Source organism: Acinonyx jubatus, chromosome A2, assembly GCF_027475565.1.
Source record: "Acinonyx jubatus isolate Ajub_Pintada_27869175 chromosome A2, VMU_Ajub_asm_v1.0, whole genome shotgun sequence".
NCBI classification, from domain to species: Eukaryota; Metazoa; Chordata; class Mammalia; order Carnivora; family Felidae; genus Acinonyx; species Acinonyx jubatus.
Window position 1 is genome coordinate 154,064,623 of NC_069383.1, and position 19,858 is coordinate 154,084,480.

Consider the following 19,858-nt stretch of genomic DNA (forward strand, 5'->3'; position numbering starts at 1 on the left):
ACTGGGAAGGGCTGCCCTCAGGGTCTGGAGCGGCCAAGAGAATCATCAGAGGGCCTCTGAGGACTTGCAGCCTCTACTCCTCTATTTAGCCTCTATTTAGCAGTGTAAATGCCAAATCATAGGGAGTACCTATGTTCATCTTGAATAAATTCTGCCAAATGGTTTTCCAAAGTGATTATACCAACAGGTACGTCTTAAGCCCAAGAAACATGGTCAGATTCTTGTTTGTAGGGAGCCCCTCTGGCTGCTGTGAGGGAAGCAGGCTGCTGAGGGCTGGCGGGGTGGGCAGACACAGAAAGAGGTGGGCAGAAGTACACGTGGGCATCCTGGACTCCCCAACACAACCAAGACTCCCTGCTGTCTCTGTCTGCCCTGAGAGCCCCCGTCCCTGCTGAGGACTAGGAGCTCCCAGTCTTGGGAGAGACCGGGCTAGAGTAGATACCTTAAGGTCAGAGCAGGGTCAGAGGGAAGGCAGGAGCTGGTGCGGCCCAGAGTGGGAATCCAGAGCTCTGCTCTGGGGTCAGGGCAGCTGGAGGGTGTCCCAGAATAAGGGTAATTTAGAGCTGGGTCTTGGGGACTGATTTCCTTTGGTCAATAGAAGTTTTCAGTGTCTCCTGGTCACACTGGATAGCCCCACCTCCCCCCACTGGTCAAGTTCTACCCTATCCCTGTTGTCCTGGTGATCCGAGCCAGAACATCTCCATTAGTACGTGCATCCTTGGGCTATAATAACACATTTGGTCTTTGTCCACTTCATGACACACAGCTCCTAAAGCCCTTGTCTCAGGAGTGATGATACTGGATTTTGCATGCTAAGGAGATGCGTGGTGGTTGGGGGCTCCTGGATAGTCTAGGAAGGAGGCTGCTCCCCTGAACGGCCAAGGTGAGATCAGAGAGCTGGGACTTCCAGGTGGGGAGAGGGGCTATGGATTGATATTCAATCTCCAAGGACCAATGATTTAATCAATCATGTCTGTGTAACAAAACCTCCACAAAAACTCCCTAAGCAATGGGAATCAGAGACCTTCCCATTTGTCAACACGTGGAGGTGCTAGGAGGGTGGTGTGTCCGGAGAGGGCATGGAAGGTCCTCGGTCCTTCCTCCACACCTTGCCTGATGCACCTGTTTCACCTGGCTTTCCTGACTTGTGTCTTTTATAGTAAACTGGGAAGAGTAAGTGTTGCATTTTCCTGATTTCTGTGAGTCATTCCAGCAAAGTATCCAAAATGAAAGGGGGGAATTTAGAAACCCCAACTGTGAAGTCCCACCAGACAAAAGTGCAGGTACCCTGAACACTGAAAACTTGTCACTGGCATCTCCAGGTAGTTCGTGTCAGAAGTGAACTGAATTATGGGACTGCAGGTTGGTGTCTGGGAAGCTGAAGAATTGTTCATTGTTGTGGGAAGAACTCACCCATTCGGTCTTAAGTGTTAGGCGTAGAAACAGCTCACTTCCTGTGTCCCTCTGTCCAATCAGCAACACAGTCCATTCTGCCTCTGAAATCAACCTCCAGTCTGCCATTCAACCCAGTCCAGGATGCCCACGCGCACCTCTGCCCATCTCTTCCTGCGTCTACCCACCCTGCCGGCCCTCAGCAGCCTGCTTCCCTCACAGTAGCCAGAGGGGCTCCCTACAAACAGGAATCTGACCATGGTGCGTGGGCTTAAAATGTACCTCTTGGTATAATTACTTTGGAAATCCATTTGGCAGAATCTATTCAAGCTGAACATAGGTATCCCCTATGACTCGGCATTTACACTGCTAGCTTCAGACCCAACGCAACATGTAAGTATTAATCCACGAAGGAACATGTAGTAGACGTCATAGGACCCCCAAGTGGAAACATCTGTGAATATATTTACATAATAGAATACCATACAGGTCTTTTCTGTATGTATTTTAAACGTATTTAGAGTACCCCCATTGTCCTTGGAACAAACTCCTTAAGTGGACGCCATGGTCTTGCATGATCTTGCCCTACCCACCTGTCTGCCTTCACAATTCAGAATCCCCAGAGCCACCTCCAACTCTCCAGGGTGCACTGGACAGCCATCGTCCCCAAATGCACCATGCCTCTGTCACCCTGAGCCTTTGCTCTTGCTGGAAGCCCGTCTTCCACCTGTTGTGTCATCTGAATCATACCTACTCTCCCTTCAGGTCTCAATGTAGCCACCACGTATCGCCCAAGTCTCTAAATTGCAGGCTGGGCTTCTGACCCACACTTGACTTCTGCAGATCCCTAGGGTGCCCTCATTACACCTCTGATCACTCTGTGCAGTCATCTTTCATTATATGACAGCTTCCTTCAGCAGACCATGAATAGGAGAGAGCAGAGACCTAGTCCTGGGTCAATGCTGGATCCTAGCACCTATAAGATTTCCATGTAAAATAAGCCTTGAATGACATTTTTTAAAATTTTTATTTATTTATTTTGATAAGGAGAGTGTGTGAGCAGGGGAGGGGCAGAAAGACAGGCAGAGAGAGAATCTCAAGCAGGCTCTGAGCTGTCAGCCACGGTGCCTGATGTGGGACTCCATCTCATGAACCATGAGATCATGACCTGAACGTAAACCAAGTCAGATGCTTAACTGACTGAGCCACCTTGAGTAGCATTTCTTGATTATACACACACACACACACACACACACACACACACACACACGTATATATATGTCTTTATATATATGTCTTTATATATATAAATAAATATATACGTATATGTGTATGTGTGTGTGTGTGTGTGTGTATAAATGAGGGCCTAGTGCCATGAACACATAGGGCACTCTTTTCTGCTCATCTTCATGGGCTATGATCACCACCTGGCCACCCGCCACCCCATGTGCTACAATGTGCACATGAGTCCCTGTGGCTGTGCCCATCTTGTGTCTTGCTTCTGGACTGGTGGCCTCTGGAATAAGGAACTCAAGAACACCATAAGGAGGAACTTCCAAAGAAAAATCATTCCCCTAACCTCCTGACAACCAGTTTGGTGGTGAAGAAATATGACAGAAGGGCTGAGGATAATAACATCTGTCTCTATTGGACTGTTGTAAGGATTCAGTATATGAAAACACACACATCCATAGCTGTTGGACGCATGCTGGGTATTTGTTTTTCCCCAATTTGTTTGCCTCTCTCTTGCATAGATTCTAGTGGTCATGGTCTTTTGTTCTTGACCCTGTGTGATGAACTCCATCCCATCAGTTCTATCTAAGAGTGTGTTATCTTCTTATGGGCAGGTGGGGGGCATCACATGGATGTGTCTGGGCACTGGTGCACATGGTTCTTCTTGACTGGACAAGGAAGGGAAGACTTTCCCCTCATCCATCAGGTGGTTAAACAAATATAGGAACAATAATAAGTGCCACCAACATTGGGCCTTGTCTTATCAAGCACTGTATCCAGTGTTTGATAGTATTGTTTTTTTTTAATTATAAGAAATGCACAAAAGAAGACAAATCATTTGTTTTCAAGATGATGGTTCCTATTTATTATTCCTCACTGCCTTGAAGTAATAGACCCTAATGGTGATTTTCTATGCTAAGCTGGTTCAGAAGGTGAAGGGGGGAGGGAGAGAGACAGAGAGAGACAGAGAGACAGAGACAGACTAGTGGGATCTGAACAGGAAGTTGGATAAAGTGCATACAGGGCAAAATCTGGGAAAGGCATAAAGATTGAGAAGGAGGTTGGTAACAGGCACTTTTCATAAGAGGAAGGGAAAAGGAAGGGAGAGTGAGAAAGGAAGAGAGGGGGAGAGGAATAGGGAGGAAAAGAGAGAGAGAAAGGGGAGGGGGAGCAGTGCTTAGATAAGAACATAAGGCATGTTAAAAGGGTTTTGCTTTCTGACAGCTTATGGAAAGTCTTTTCCCTTTTTCCCCACATTACTTTCCATAAGCATCAATTTCTCATTCCTGAGTTTGGAAGAATCTATTTGGGGGATTTGTTGTAGGCACAGTGCTATCTCAAGATGCACAAAGAGAGGTCAAGGGTATGGGTACCCCCTTTATGCAGATGAGAACAGTTGGTGGAGGTCACACAACATGTGAAGGAAAGGGTCACATGGAGATTGAGGTCTGTCTGACTCCCATTCTGGGGATTGGGAAACCATAGGTCTGAGGATCCAGGAAGGGGGCTTTCTGTGGATCTAAACTACTACTCAAAGGTGAGGCCAGATGTTTGAGTTGGAGGCAGAAGATGTGATATAATGTTAAACCCACAGCTACCAGTCACCTCGTGAGCATACAAGACTCTCCTCGGTGGTCAATAAACAAGGACAACACAGGAGACCAAATATTTGCTTGGTTATATCATAGAGAGGCTTATTTTGATGTGGACCCTCAGGCTCGGATCACCAGGACGACAGGGATAGGGTCAAACTTGACCATGAGGCGAGGTGGGGCAATCCAGAGTGTCCAGGAGACAGTGAACACTTCTATTGACAAGGAGAAATCGCTCCCTATGACCCAGCTCTAAATTACCCTTATTGTGGGAAGCCTTCCAGCTGCCTTGACCCCAGGGCAGAGCCCTGGATTCCCACTGGATTCCCAGTGGATTTCCACTCTGGGCTGCTCCAGCTCCTGCCTTCCTCCTGTCCCTGCCCTGACCCTAAGGGATTGAGGGCATCTACTCCAGCCCTGTTTCCCCGAAGACTGGGAGCTCCTAGTCCTCAGTAGGGACTGGGGCTCTCTGGGCACCAGAGACAGCAGAGAGTCTTGGTTGTGTTGGGGAGTTGGAGGGAGGAGTAGAGGCTGCAGGTCCCCAGAGGCCCTCTGATGATCCTCTTGGCCTCTCCAGACCCTGAGGACAGCCTTCCAGATTGCTGTCCCAAGGAGGCCCTGGGGAGCAGCAGGATGGGAAGTTGCAGCAGGGATAAAGCACACAGCATCAGTTCCAGGAGCCCAGAGGTCTGGCCCCACACCTGCCCCTGTGTGCTGCTGACAGAATAACCCAAGAGAGCGTCTTCTGTCCTCCCCTGCTGGCTGCTTCCTGGAAGAGGCAGCCCAGCACGAGGGGACCAAGAGGGACAGGGTAGGTGGCAATATTTAGGTAGTTGTGGGGAGCAAGCCCCGGTTGGGGGTGGGAACAGGACTGGGGAGAAAGGTGGTAAGACAGGCTCTTAGCCTTGGGAGCTGATGGGACTTTTCTCGGGTAGCCCCTGCTGGGTCCTGGGTTCCTCACTCAGCCTAGTGACCTTTGCAGCTTCTGGGTCACTATTGTTGATTGGGACTGATTCTGTCCCCCTGAAATATTTGCACATGCCCGGAGGCCCTTTTGTTGTCACAGCTCATGGGGAGGGAGGGATGCTACGGGCATCTGGAGGGTTGAGGCCAGGGATGCTGCTAAACGTTGTACAATCTGGTAGTAGTGTGGGGCGTTTGTTCCACTGCTGAACCAATCAGGACACGTTTTAGCAACTCCGCCCACATTTACACTAGGGCTCACTGTCTGTGTTGCAGCCTGTGGGTTTGGAGCAGCGGATAGTGGCATGTAGACAGCGTTCCAGCATCCCACAGAACAGTGTCAGGTGCTCTGTTTTTAATGCACCCAAATGCAATTATGCTGGAGAGTTGAGCTGCCTTTTGCCTCATTCACTCGGTGTCATTTTACGGCTTCATTTATGCTGCTGTGTGTGCATGGAACTCCTGGCTGGGGCTCCAGGGTTTGCATCCGGCCCGTGGGACCTGCCCCCTTCCCAGTTACGGTTCCCAAGCAGGCTTGTCCATTCCCGCACTACAAGCGGGGCTTCGTCCCACAGGCTCCGCCCAGGTAGGTGTGCGCCATGGAGATAGAGGTTCAGGTGCACGTGAAGGTTGCCCTTTTCCATTCTCGGTTCTCACTCGCAGGCCGCCGGACTGCTCCCTCCCCGTGTAGCTGTGGGCACTGGGCGCTTCCTAATCTGGGGAAATGAATAGGTGTACAGGGACATCTCAGGGTCGTTTCCCCTTCCCTTTCCTTGTCTTGAAACCATCTGTTCAAAACTGAGGGCTGATGGGGTGTGGGAGGGAGGGGAGGGTGGGTGGTGGGTATTGAAGAGGGCATCTTTTGGGATGAGCATTGGGTGTTGTATGGTAACCAATTTGACAATAAATTTCATATATTAAAAAAATAAAAATAAAAATTTCTGCGAAAAAAAAAAACATCTGTTCACGTGCCTGTGTAACCCCTTCTGTAAGTTCTCTGCTCATGTCCTGGACTCGTTTCTGCATGGAGTCTCTACTTCTTAATGTGAGTCGTTTCTTATTTACTCTAGACAGTATTCCCTGGTCAATTTTAGTTAATGCATCAGCTCCTTTCCCAAATTTCCATCTGCCTGTTCATGTATCCTGGATATCCTTTGTTGAACAAAATCCTTGGGGAAGTTTTTATGTCTATTTTTTTCCCAAGGAGTTAACATTTATGTACTAAGAATGGAATTTGGGGTACCTGAGTGCCTCAGTTGGGTCAGTGTCCAACTTCGGCTCAGGTCATGGTCTCACAGTTCGTGAGTTTGAGCCCTATATTGGGCTCCTGCTGTCAGCACAGAGACTGCTTCTGTCAGCCCAGAGCCCAACATGGAGCTCAAACTCACAAACCGCGAGATCATGACCTGAGCCGCAGTCAGAAGCATAACCGACTGAGCCACCCAGGTGCCCCAGTCCATCCATGTTTTGTAAATGGCAAGATTTCAGTCGTTTTTATGGTTGAGCAATATTCCATTGTACATATGAACCACATTATCAAGCAATTGGACTGCTTCTATAATTTGGATACTGTATGTAATGCTGCTATTAACATTGGGTGCCTATTTGCATTTTAACTGGTATTTTAATGTTCTTTGGGTAAATACCTAGTAGTGAAAATGCTGGATATAGGGTAGATCTATTTTTAACTTTCTGAGGAATGTCCACACTGTTTTCCAGAGAGCTACCCAGTTTGCATTCCCAGCAAAGGGCAAGAGGGTTGCCTTTTCTCCACTTCACCTTAACATTTGTGTTTGAGATTTGGTTGAGAAGTCCTTCTTCACTCTTACATAGCAAAGTTATTCTCCTGAATCCTTCTCCTATTAATGTTATATTTCATTTTATGTGTGAAATCCATCTAGATTACATGGGGCCTTAGGCAAGAATTCAGATTTACACTCTTCCTAAAATGACCAGTTTTCCCACCACAAATCAGTAAACCATCCTTCCCTTTTTTCATTTGGTTTGTGCTCCCAGTTTTGAATCATGCAGGGATATTTTCTTAGGTATCCAATCTGGACATCACACACATCACCTCTGCCTGCCCCAGGGTCTCACTTTAAAAAATGATGCTGTATCAATAGAAGAATGGATAGCTGTGGGCACCTGGGTGGCTCAGTTGGTTAAGCATCTGACTTCGGCTCAGGTCATGATTTCATGGTTTGTGAGTTTGAGCCCTGCCCTGTGTGACAGCTCAGAACCTAGAGCCTGCTACAGACTCTGTGTCTCCCTCTCTCTCTCTGCCCCTCCCCTGCTTGCTCTATCTCTCAAAAATAAATAAACATTAAAAAAAGGAGAAGAATGGCTAGTTGGAAAAAATAAAATAAAAAAACAAATGATTCTGATTTGGTAGTGAGTCTCAACGCCATGAGGGACATCTCTCTGTCTCTCTTGTGTGCTTCATTGTTAGAAGACCTGTACAGTTTTTCACTGACTTTATTTTTCAGAAGTAGGCTTATGATAGTTCTTAAATTTAACTTCTCTAATTGTAAATGCAGCTGCACTGAGCATAATTTGGGGAGGAACCGACATAACTGCTATAGTAGCTCATCCAATCTAAGAGTACACATGGATTTACAGCTTTCCATGTAGCCAGACCATCTTCTACATATCTATCCATGGTTACAGTTTCTGTCCTTGGAAGTATTGCATGTGTTTCGTTAATTTCTAGATAGTAAAAAAAATTTTTTTGATGTTTATTTTTGAGAGAGACAGAGTGTGAGTGAGGGAGGGGCAGAGAGAGAGGGAGACACAGAATCCGAAACAGGCTCCAGGCTCTGAGCTGCCAGCACAGAGCCCAACATGGGGCTTGAACTCACGAGCCGTGAGATCATGACCAGAGCTGAAGTCGGACGTTTAACCAACTGAGCCACCAGGGCGCCCCAAGAGAGAGAGTCCTAAGTCGTCTCCACGCTCAGCACAGAGCCCGATGCGGGGCTCGAACCCACGAACCGTGAGATCATGACCTGAGCCGAAGTCGGACACTCAACCGACTGAGCCACCAAGGTGCCCGGGTTGATGATTGCACTTTTAAATGGGTTAAGAATTCAATATTTTCAAAGAATCTCAGTTTAAATTACTAATATAGTAAGAATGGAGAGTTCTAACTCACTCAAACAAAAGCTTTCAAAGGGACTCAATAGTTTTTTTTAATGTAAAGAAATACTGCAACCAAATGGGGGCACCTGGGTGGCTCAGTTGGCTAAGGGTCTGACTTTGGCTCAGGTCGCGATCTCATGGTTTGGTTCCTGAGTTCAAGCCTCACATCTGGCTCTATGCTGTCAGCACAGAGCCCACTGTGGATCCTCTGTCTCCCTCTCTCTCTCTGCCCCTTCCCCCCTGGGCACACTCTCTCTTTCAAAAATAAATGAAACTTAAAAAAAGAAAAGAAATACTGCAACCAACATGTTTGACAACTGTCTCCTTATAGTTTGTGTCACTATTGGGAATGTTACCTTGCTTTTTCATTGAATTCTGTCTTTCACATGATTACTATGAGTGCAATTCTATGGGAGATGCTATGAGTTTGGGAAGTTGATCTGTCTTCCACAGCATGTGTTCTGTCTTTGCTCAAAGATTTTCTGCCTTCATTCTTGCACCTTTCTAGGTAGATGACCACGTCTCTTTGCTTCCAATCCTGGTATTCCTTCTTTCTTTAACAATCCTCAAGCACCTCTCCTGGCTTTCAGTCCCCTGCTAATGAACAGCCGAGACAGTGAGTAACCTTGGCTTGTTTCTGATTCTAAAATAGTGTATTTAGGGGTGCCCGGGTGGCTCAGTCAGTTAAGCGTCCAACTTCAGCTTAGGTCATGATCTCACAGTTCTGTGAGTTCCAGCCCTGTATCTGGCTCTGTGCTGACAGCTCAGAGCCTGGAGCCTGCTTCAGATTCTGTGTCTCCATCTCTCTCTCTCTCTCTGCCCCTTCCCTGCTCGCACTCTGTCTCTCTCTATCTTTCAAAAAATGAATAAACATTAAAAAAATTTTATAAAATAATGCATCTATCTGTCTCCCACTTCTTGTACTATTTCCTAGTTTGTGGCATGTATTCTTAGTTAACTAAGAAAGTCTCAGTCGATTTGATGTTGACAAAGCTTTAAAAAAATCTTCAAGATATATAAACATATCATCATTATGCTGTGTATTAAAATAATATAATGTATGTCAGTTATAAATCAATTTTAAAAACCATATAGGAATTGAACTTTAGCAATCCAGGATAGCTTTCTAGATTGATATAATTATATGACATTTCCTTTTTAACTTATTCATGTGACTAACTATATGATAGGTTTATTCTGAATCATCCTTGTCATTCATGGGATAAATTACGCACCCTCATTCCCTTTCTGATCTCACCAGATGCAGTACCCCTGCCTGGTCGAAACTATAGCATGGTGACTGAGTTCATCCTCGTGGGATTCTCTAACTTCCCAAGACATCTCCTGCCCGCTTTCTTCCTGCTGTACCTGCTCATGTACCTGTTCACGCTGCTGGGGAACCTGCTCATCATGGCCACAGTCTGGAGCGAGCGCAGCCTGCACACGCCCATGTACCTCTTCCTGTGCGCCCTGTCCACCTCCGAGATTCTGTTCACCGTTGCCATCACCCCTCGCATGCTGGTTGACATGCTCTCCACCCGCCGCACCATCACCTGGACGGCCTGTGCCAGCCAGATGTTTTTCTCCTTCACGTTTGGCTTCACACACTCCTTCCTGCTCATGATCATGGGCTACGACCGCTACGTGGCCATCTGCCACCCCCTGCGCTACAATGTGCTCATGAGCCCCCGTGGCTGTGCCCGCCTCGTGTCCTGGTCCTGGGCTGGTGGCTCGATCATGGGGATGATGGTGACCCTGATAGTTTTTCACCTCACCTTCTGTGGGTCTAATGTGATCCACCATTTTGCCTGCCACGTGCTTTCCCTTCTAAAGTTGGCCTGTGGGAAGGAGACATCCTCCGTCACCTTGGGTGTGATCCTGGTGTGTGTCTCAGCTCTGATGGGCTGTTTATTCCTCATCGTCCTCTCCTATGTCTTCATCGTGGCCGCCATATTGCAGATCCCCTCTGCTGAGGGCAGGCACAAGACCTTCTCCACGTGTGTGTCCCACCTCACGGTGGTCATTGTGCACTACGGCTTTGCCTCCATTATCTACCTCAAGCCCAAGGGCCCCCATTCTATGGACAGTAACACCCTGATGGCCACCACCTATATAGTCTTCACCCCCTTTCTCAGTCCGATCATTTTCAGCCTCAGGAATAAGGAGCTCAAGAACGCCATAAAGAAAAGCTTCCAGAGAAAATTCAGTCCCTTAAGCTCCTGACACTGGAGGAGACATGGTGGTGAGGAAATATGACAGAAGGGCTGAAAATAATAACATGTCTCCATAGGACTATTGTAGGGATTCAATATAGTAAATACTGAAAAGATATTGTTGGATGCACCCATAGGTGTTGGATACCTGCTAGGTATTTGTTTTTCCCCAATTTGTGTGCTCCCCTCTTGCATAGGCTCTAGGGATCATGATCTCTTGTTTAAGACCCCATGTGATCAACTCTATCCCATTATTTCTGTCTAAGAATGTGTTATCTACCTATGGGCCGGTGGGGGGTATCACATGGATGTAACTGGGCACTGATGCCAATGGTTCTTGAATGGACAAGCAAAGGAGGATTTTCCCATCTTCCTCTATAAGGATAAACAACAATAAGCATAATAATAAATGCCACCATCATCAGGACTTTTCCTATCAGGGTCTGTGCCCAGTGTTGTATAAGCATATATTTTAATTACGCCAAGTGCACAAAAGAAAATACATTATTTCCGTCCAAGAAGATGACTGAATGTGTATAGTTCCTTCTGTGTTTTGAGGGGATAGACTTGAAGGAGATTTTCTGTTGAGCTGAGTCGAGTGAAGGATGTCAGAAGGCAAAGTGGAGAAAGAGAGAGACAGAAAAAGGAGAGAGGGTTCAGTGCTTGAGTAACGACATATACAATGTTTAAAGGGTGTGGCTATCTGACATCTTAAGGAGATCCTTTTACCTTTTCCCCCATACGCTTTCAGTAAAACATCAATTTGTCACTACTATGTTTGCTTGCAGCTATCTGGAGGATGTGTTGGATGGCACAGTGCTATCTCAAGATGGCACAAAGAAAGGTCAAGGGTGTGGGTACCTCCTTTATGCTGATGACAAATGTTGGTGGGGGTCACACAACACGTGAGTGAAGGGGTCACATGCAACTTTAGGTGCGTCTGACTCCCATGCTGGGGTTGGGAAACCATGTCTGAAGCTCCAGGAGGGGGCCTTCCATTGGTGTAAATTCTTACTTAAACTGTGGTCAGATATTTGAGCTGCAGTCAGAAGATGTTTTACAATACTAATCTAAGGATGGCTGCCACATATGAGTACCTGCCACTTGCTAAATGCTGTGGGAAGGGTTTCCTATGCATTCACTCTTCTAAGTCTCAAAATAAATTATCCTTTCTCCACGTTTAGATATGACCCACATCTATCACTAATCACATTTTTGAAATGTGGAAAATGCAAATCTGTCCCAGGCCAAAGCACCATGGAGGCAGGGAGCAGGAATCGATTACAATGTGCATGTGTGTGCAGTTGGTGATCAGGAACCTGCCTCTCTCAGGTGTCTACAGAGAGAAGTGAGGTCATGACTAGGAGGAGAAGGCTGTCATTAGAAGGAAGAGAACCCTCTAAGGGAAGGAGGGCAGGTGCAGCCCTAGGTACACACCCGTTTCACACAGCCAGAGGGAAACACAGACTCCAGAGGAGTTCATGAGACACTTTTTCTCATGAATACTGACAACGAGACCTTGGCAAAACCGGCTATGGCAGTTTTGGGGTTCCATTCATTATTTTGTTCATTATCGGTGTTACTGACGGATGCCCCCACCATTCCTAAGATGTGCTTCTCCAGAGCCTGTGGCTGCGTTCCCTTACCCAGCAAGAGGGAGTGTGCAGATGAGATGCAGTTAAGATCTGAGACAGGGGGATTACCCTCATCACCCAGATGGGCTGCTATAATTGCAAGTGTCCTTATACAAGGGGGCAGGAGGGACCAGAGACAGGGAGCAGTAGGGGATGTGACACCAGAAGGAGGAATTGGAATAGCTGAGGCAGGAACCACGAGCCAGGGGATGCGTGGTGCCCTCGAAGCTGGGAAAGCAGGAGACACCTCCCTCCCCGGATCCCCCGAAGGATGCAGCCCTGCTCACACCTGGACTCACACCTGGTGACCCTGATTTGGCTTCTGGCCTCCAGCATAGAAGAGGATAGATGTGTGTGGAGTCAGGGCACGAGATTTATATGCTTTGATACAGCAGCCCCAGGAACTGACTCGTGAAATGGCATCCTGACGTTAAATGTTATTGGGTTTCACTTTACAATTAGTTTCAAGCCAGATTCTTAAGCCATTCTTCTTTGTGGAGAAGACCTGGGGCGTTGAGATGGCTCTCGAGAAGTGCTGAGTGTCCTTGGAATTCGGTCAACAAAGGTGAAGGAGTCCCGGTAGCCCAACTGCAGGGTTTGCTCGTTGGGGTGTGTTTTGAGGACTCACCTGACCGTGTAGCTGCAGGGGCCCCAGCACAGGGGCTGGGGTGCGGTGTGCCCTCAACCACCACTATCGGAGCAGGAGCTGGAGGACAGCAGGAACGGTCTCCGTGCTCGACGTGGACCGTGTGACTCAGGAGGGATGCTCACCCTCCTGTGTGATGGGGCCCCTGCGTTAGAATAAAGACACAGCATCACGCACATCCTCAGAGAGACGCTGAGTTGCAGGGGCTGAACTGGGGGAAATGCTTACCCACAGGACAAACCACCAGGGATCCTGAGGTCTGGGTCTCATCTCTTTAGATGGAAAAGGGACATTTTTACAAGGCCTCTTTTTCTTTTAAGGTTTTTGTGTTAGTCAGGGTTCCCCAGAAAAGCAGAACCATTAGAATGGATGTCTATATATACGCATGTGAACATATATACCATATATACGTAAGTGTATATAACATATGTAATAATGTTACAGTATGTTTAAATTCATCTTTTTACTGCTTTTTGCTATTTTCTTTTCTGTGACCAATCTCCAAGCACAAATAACATTTTTCCCTTGGTACTCTAACAAGTAGTCTTGTGGCTAAAGACTAAGTAGTTCCAATTACTAAGCTAATGTAATACAAGATGTATAATTTAGTTTACAAAGTATAATACTTCGAATTTTTATACTAATTTTTAAAGAATACAAACTAAGGTCTTTTTTTATTTAAATTTTTAAAAATATTTTTATTTATTTTTGAAGGAGAGAGAGAGACAGAGCATGAGCAGGGGAGGAACCGAGAGAGAGGGAGACATGGAATTTGAAGCAGGCTCCAGGCTCTAAGCTGTCAGCACAGAGCCTGATGCGGGGCTCGAACTCACTAACTGTGAGATCATGACCTGAGCTGAAGTCGGATGCTTAACCGACTGAGCCACCCAGGCGCCCCCAAACTAAGGTCCTTAAAATACACACCCAGAAGAGAAAAGTGGCTATGCAAACCAGTACCAAAATAAAAAGTAGATTATTTTCTACAACAGCCCATGGACTTACCCCTGCTCTCAGCCTTGGGGACAGAAGCTGGAACTGGAGATGGCAGGGGGGATCTTCATGTGGCCATAGCAAGTGAGGATGATCACAACAACCCCAGCGACATGCTCGCCACCTGCTCCTTGGGTGACCCTACATCCACTCGTCAGTTCCTTAACCTGTGCCACAAAGCACTTCAAAATTCAGGTGAGAGGCGCCTGGTGGCTCAGTCAATTAAGCATCACGTCTCAATGTAGACACTACCAATTGCCAAAGTCTCTAAATTGCAGGCTGGGTCTGTGACTCACCCTTAGCTTCTGCAGATCCCTAGGCTGCCCTCGTCACACCTCTGACCGCTGTGTATTGTCATGTTTGGTTATATGACAGGTTCTCTCAATGGACCATGAAAAGGGGAGAGCAGAGACCTAGTCCTGGGTCATTGCTAGATCCTAGCACCTAGAATATTTCCATACAAAATAAGCCTGGAAGAACATTTCTTTTTTTAAAATTTTCTTTAAAATTTATTTATTTTTGAGACAGAGCACGAACAGGGGAGGGTCAGAGAGAGAAGGAGACACAGAATCCGAAACAGGCTCCGGGCTCTGGGCTGTCAGCACAGAGCCTGACACGGGGCTTGAGCTCATGAGCCGTGAGATCATGACCTGAGCCGAAGTCAGATGCTTAACCGACTGAGCCATTCAGGAGCCCCTGGAAGAAATTTCTTGACTATACACATGCTAAATGAAGGCAAAGTATTGTGAGAACAAAGAGCACTCCTTTCTGCTCATGATCAGGAGCTATGACTGCTACGTGGCCATCTGCTACCCCATGTGCTACAGTATGCTCATGAGTCCCTGTGGCTGTGCTGTCCTACATCCCAGGGCTGGGCTGGTGGCTCAGCTGGGAATGATAATGACCCCAGTGGTTTTTCATCTCACTTTCTGTAGGTCTTGTGTGATCCACCATTTTGTCATGCTGGTTGATATGCTCTCCACCCGCCGCACCATCACCTGGACGGCCTGTGCCAGCCAGATGTTTTTCTCCTTCACGTTTGGCTTCACACACTCCTTCCTGCTCATGATCATGGGCTACGACCGCTACGTGGCCATCTGCCACCCCCTGCGCTACAATGTGCTCATGAGCCCCCGTGGCTGTGCCCGCCTTGTGTCCTGGACCTGGGCTGGTGGCTCGATCATGGGGATGATGGTGACCCTGATAGTTTTTCACCTCACCTTCTGTGGGTCTAATGTGATCCACCATTTTGCCTTCCATGTATTTTCCCTCTTGAAATTGGCCTGTGGGAAAGAAACAGCCTCTGTCACCTTGGGTGTGATCCTGGTGTGTGTCTCAGCTCTGATGGGCTGTTTATTCCTCATCATCCTCTCCTATGTCTTCATAGTGGCCGCCATATTGAGGATCCCTTCTGCTGAAGGCAGGCACAAGACTTTCTCCACATGTGTGTCCCACCTCACGGTGGTCATTGTGCACTACGGCTTTGCCTCCATTATCTACCTCAAGCCCAAGGGCCCCCATTCTATGGACAGTAACACCCTGATGGCCACCACCTATATAGTCTTCACCCCTTTCTCAGCCCGATCATTTCAGCCTCAGGAATAAGGAGCTCAAGAACGCCATAATGAGAACCTTCCATGTTTTCATGTGTATGTTAGTCATCTGGTGTCTTCTTCAGAAAAGTCTTCTCATGTCTTCTACCCATTTCTTAACTGGGTTGTTGTGTTTTGGGTGTTGAGATTGATAAGTTTTTAAATTTTTTGTAATGTTTATTTATTTTTGAGAGAAAGAGAGAGAGAGAGACAGAATGTGAGCAGGGAGGGGCAGAGAGAGAGGGAGACACAGAATCCAAAGCAGGCTCCAGGCTCTGAGCCATCAGCACAGAGCCTGATGCAGGCCTTGAACTCATGAACCGTGAAATCACAATCTGAGCTGAAGTCAGATGCTTAACCAACTGAGCCACCCAGGTGCTCTGAGTTCGATAAGTTCTTTATGGATTTTGGATATGATTGATATGATTCCTTTATGAGGTATGTTATTTGCAAATATCTTCTCTCATTCCATAGGCTGCCTTTTGGTTTTGTTGATTGTTTCCTTCTCTGTGAAGAAGCTTTTTATCTTGATGAAGTCCCAATGGCTCAAGTTTGTTTTTGTTTCCCTTGTCTTCAGCAATGTATCTAGTAAGAAGTTGCTATGGCCAAGGTGAAAGAAGTTGCTGTCTGTGTCCTCCAGGGTTTTGATGGTTTCTCATCTCACGTGTAGGTCTTTCATCCATTTTGAATTTATTTTTGTGTCTGGTGTAAGAAAGTGGTACAGTTTCATTCCCCTGCATGTTGCCATCCAGTTTTCTCAACACCATTTGTTGAAGAGACTGTCTTTTTTTCCATTGGATATTCTTTACTGCTTTATCAAAGATGAGTTGGCCATAGAGTTGTGGGTCCATTTCTGGGTTTTCTATTCTGTTCCATTGATCTATATGTCTGTTTTCCTGCTAGTCATATTGTCTTGATGACTAGGGGTTTGTAATATAACTTGAAATCTGGAATTGTGATGCCTCCAGTTTTTTTCTTTTTCAGGATTGCTTTGGCTATTTGCAGTCTTTTGTGGTTCCATACAAATTTTAGGATTCTCTATTCTAGCTCTGAGAAGAATCCTGGTGATATATTTTCCTAGGGATTGCATTAAATGTGTAGATGGCTTGGGTAGTACACACACTTTAACATTGTTTGTTCTTCCAATCCATAAGCATGCAATGGTTTTCCATTTCTTTGTGTCTTTTTAAATATCCTTCATAAGTCTTCTATAGTTTTCAGAGTACAGATCTTTTACTTCTTTATTAGGATTATTCCTAGGCATCTTATTGTTTTAGTGCAATTGTAAATGGGATTGATTCCTTGATTTCTTTTTCTGATGCTTCATCATTGGTGTATAGAAATGCAACAGATTTTTGCACATTGATTTTATATGCTCAATATCGCTCATCATCAGAGAAATACAAATCAAAACTACAACGAGATATTACTTCACACCTGTCAGAATGGCTAAAACTAACAACACAAGAGACAACAGGTGTTGGCAAGGATGCAGAGAAAAGGGAGTCCACTTGCACTGTTGGTGGCAATGCAAACTGGTGCAACCACTCTGGAGAATAGTATGGATGCTCCTCCAAAATTGAAAAATACAACTACCCTACAACCCAACAATTGCCCTATTACCCAAAGGACACAAAAATACAAATTTGAAGGGGTACATGCACCCCAATGTTCATAGCAGCAGTATTAACAATAGTCAAATGATGGAGAGAGCCCCAATGTCCATCAACTGATGAATGAATAAAGATGTGGAATATTGCTCATACACAATGGAATATTACTCAGCCATCCAAAAGAATGAAATCTTGCCATTTGCAACAATGTCGATAGAGCTAGAGTGTATTATGCTAAGTGAAATAAGTCAATGAGAGAAAGACAAATATTGTATGATTTCACTCATATGTGGAATTTAGAAAACAAAACAGGGGTGCCTGGGTGGCTTAGTCAGTTGGTCATCCGACTTCAGCTCAGGTCATGATCTCACACTTTATGAGTTTGAGCCCTGCATCAGGCTCCATCCTGACAGTGCAGAGCCTAGAGCCTGCTTTGGATTCCGTGTCTTCCTCTCTCTCTCTGCCCCTCCCCGACTCACGCTCTGTCTCTCTCTGTCTAAAAAATAAATAAAGATTAAAAAAATTTTTTAAAGAAACAAAACAGATGAACACATAGGAAGGGAGGGAAGAGAAGGGGGAGAAACAAACCATAAGAGACTGTTAATGATAGAGAACAGACTGAAGGTTGATGGAAGGAGGTGGGTGGGAGATGGATAGACGGGTGATGGGCACTAGCAGGGCACTTGTGATAAGCACTGGATGTTGTATGCAAGTGATGAATCACTGAATTCTACTCCTGAAACCAATATCACACTGCATATTAATAACTAAAAATTAAATTTAAAAAAAAAGAAAAGCTTCCAGAGAAAATTCAGTCCCTTAAGCTACTGTTGGCCAGTTTAGTGATGAAGAAATATGGTAGAAGGCCTGAGGACAATAACATCTATCTCCACAGGAATGTTGTAGAGTTTCAGTCTATGAAAATACACATATCCATAGATGTTGGATGCATGCTGGGTATTTGTTTTTCCCCAATTTTTTACACCCCTCTTGCATGGGACCTAGTGGCCATGATCTCTTGTTCTTGACCCCATGTGATGAACTCCTTCCCATTACTCTGTCTAAGGATGTGTTGTCTCTCTATGGACCAGTGGGGAGTATCACAGGGATGTGTCTGGGCAATAACGCACAAGATCTTCTTGAATGTTCATGCAAGGGAAGATTTTCCCCTCCTCCAACATAAGGATAAAGAAAATTAAGCAGAGTAATAATATCTGACCCCAGAATTGACCCTTTTCATATCAAGCTATTCATCCAGTGGTTTATAGTATTGTCTTTTAGAGTATGACAAATGCACAAAAAAATTAAACTATTAGTCTCTAAGAAGATGATTTATTGTTTACAATTCCTCACTACCTTGGAAGGGATAGACCTTAAGGAAGGATTTCTGTATAATATAGGGTTCAGGGATGCCTGAGTGGCTCAGTTGGTTAGGCGTCCGACTTCAGTTCAGGTCATGGTCTCACTGCTTGTGAGTTCGAGCTCCATGTCGGGCTCTGTGCTGACAGCTCAGAGCCTGGAGCCTGCTTCAGATTCTGTCTCCATCACTCTGCCCCTCCCCTGGTCATTCTCTCTCTCTCTCTCTCTCTCAAATATGAAAATAAAACTTAAAAAGAATTAAAAAAAAATAGGGTTCAGAGGGTGAAGCAGAGAGGGGAAGTGAGAGACACCGGAAGAGAGAGAGAGAGAAAGATAAGTAGTGGGATAGGAGTCCTGAAAATGATCTGAACAAGAAGTTGGATAAAAGTGCATATGGGGCAAAATCTGGAAAAGGCATGAAAATGAGAAGGAAGTTGGTAACAGCACAATTTTCACATGAGGAAGGGAAAGGGAAGGGAGAGTGAGAGAAGGAGAAGGGGAGAGGAATAGGGAGGAAAAGAGAGAGAGAAAGGGGAGGGGGATCAGTGCTTGGACAAGAACATAAAGCATGTTAAAAGGGTGTTGCTTTGCACTCTCAACAATAGCTAAATTATGAAAAGAGCCTAAATGTCCATCAACTGATGAATGGATAAAGAAATTGTAGTTTATATGCACAATGGAATACTACGTGGCAATGAGAAAGAATAAAATATGGCATTTTGTAGCAACATAGATGGAACTGGAGAGTGTTATGCTACGTGAAATAAGTCATACAGAGAAGGACAGATTCCATATGTTTTCACTCTTATGTGGATCCTGAGAAACTTAACAGAAGACCATGGGGGAGGAGAAGGGAAAAAAAAGTTAGAGAGGGAGGGAACCAAATCATAAGAGACTCTAAAAAACTGAGAATGAACTGAGGGTCGATGGGAAGGTGGGAGGGAGAGGTGGGTGGGTGAGGGGCATTGAGGAGGGCACCTGTTGGGATGAGCACTGGGTGTTGTATGGAAACCAATTTGACAATAAATTTCATAAAAAAAGAACATAATCACAGATATGTCTTTATATAACAGGTTAGTTTGCATATGTACATTTCTGTGCTGTTAGCTGAAAAGCCACCAAATAAATGATAACCACTAGCAAAAAAAAAAAAAAAAGGGTGTTACTTTCTGACAGCTTATGGAAAGTCTTTTCCCTTTTTCCCCACATTACTTTCCATAAACATCAATTTCTCATTCCTGAGTTTGGAAGAATCTATTTGGGGGATTTGTTGTAGGCACAGTGCTATCTCAAGATGCACAAAGAGAGGTCAAGGGTATGGGTACCCCCTTTATGCAGATGAGAACAGTTGGTGGAGGTCACACAACATGTGAAGGAAAGGGTCACATGGAGATTGAGGTCTGTCTGACTCCCATTCTGGGGATTGGGAAACCATAGGTCTGAGGATCCAGGAAGGGGGCTTTCTGTGGATCTAAACTACTACTCAAAGGTGA

The 19,858-nt window shown here is 45.7% G+C and overlaps 1 protein-coding gene and 1 pseudogene across 1 annotated transcript; both read left to right on the forward strand.

The window, feature by feature from the left end:
- Nucleotides 1–9,587: 9,587 nt before the first annotated feature.
- LOC128314646 (olfactory receptor 10H3-like) lies at nucleotides 9,588–10,623 on the forward strand. The gene has a single exon (XM_053217764.1). The coding sequence runs from the start codon at nucleotides 9,612–9,614 to the stop codon at nucleotides 10,539–10,541; it is 930 nt and encodes a 309-aa protein (XP_053073739.1). The 5' UTR covers nucleotides 9,588–9,611; the 3' UTR covers nucleotides 10,542–10,623.
- A 3,907-nt stretch (nucleotides 10,624–14,530) lies between these two features.
- Nucleotides 14,531–17,849, forward strand: LOC128315000 (olfactory receptor 10H3-like; annotated as a pseudogene).
- Nucleotides 17,850–19,858: the final 2,009 nt, after the last annotated feature.

What these genes read in the sequence shown, in the direction of transcription:
- LOC128314646 (XM_053217764.1), top strand. Translation starts at nt 9,612, where the DNA reads ATGGTGACTGAGTTCATCCTCGTGGGATTCTCTAACTTCCCAAGACAT.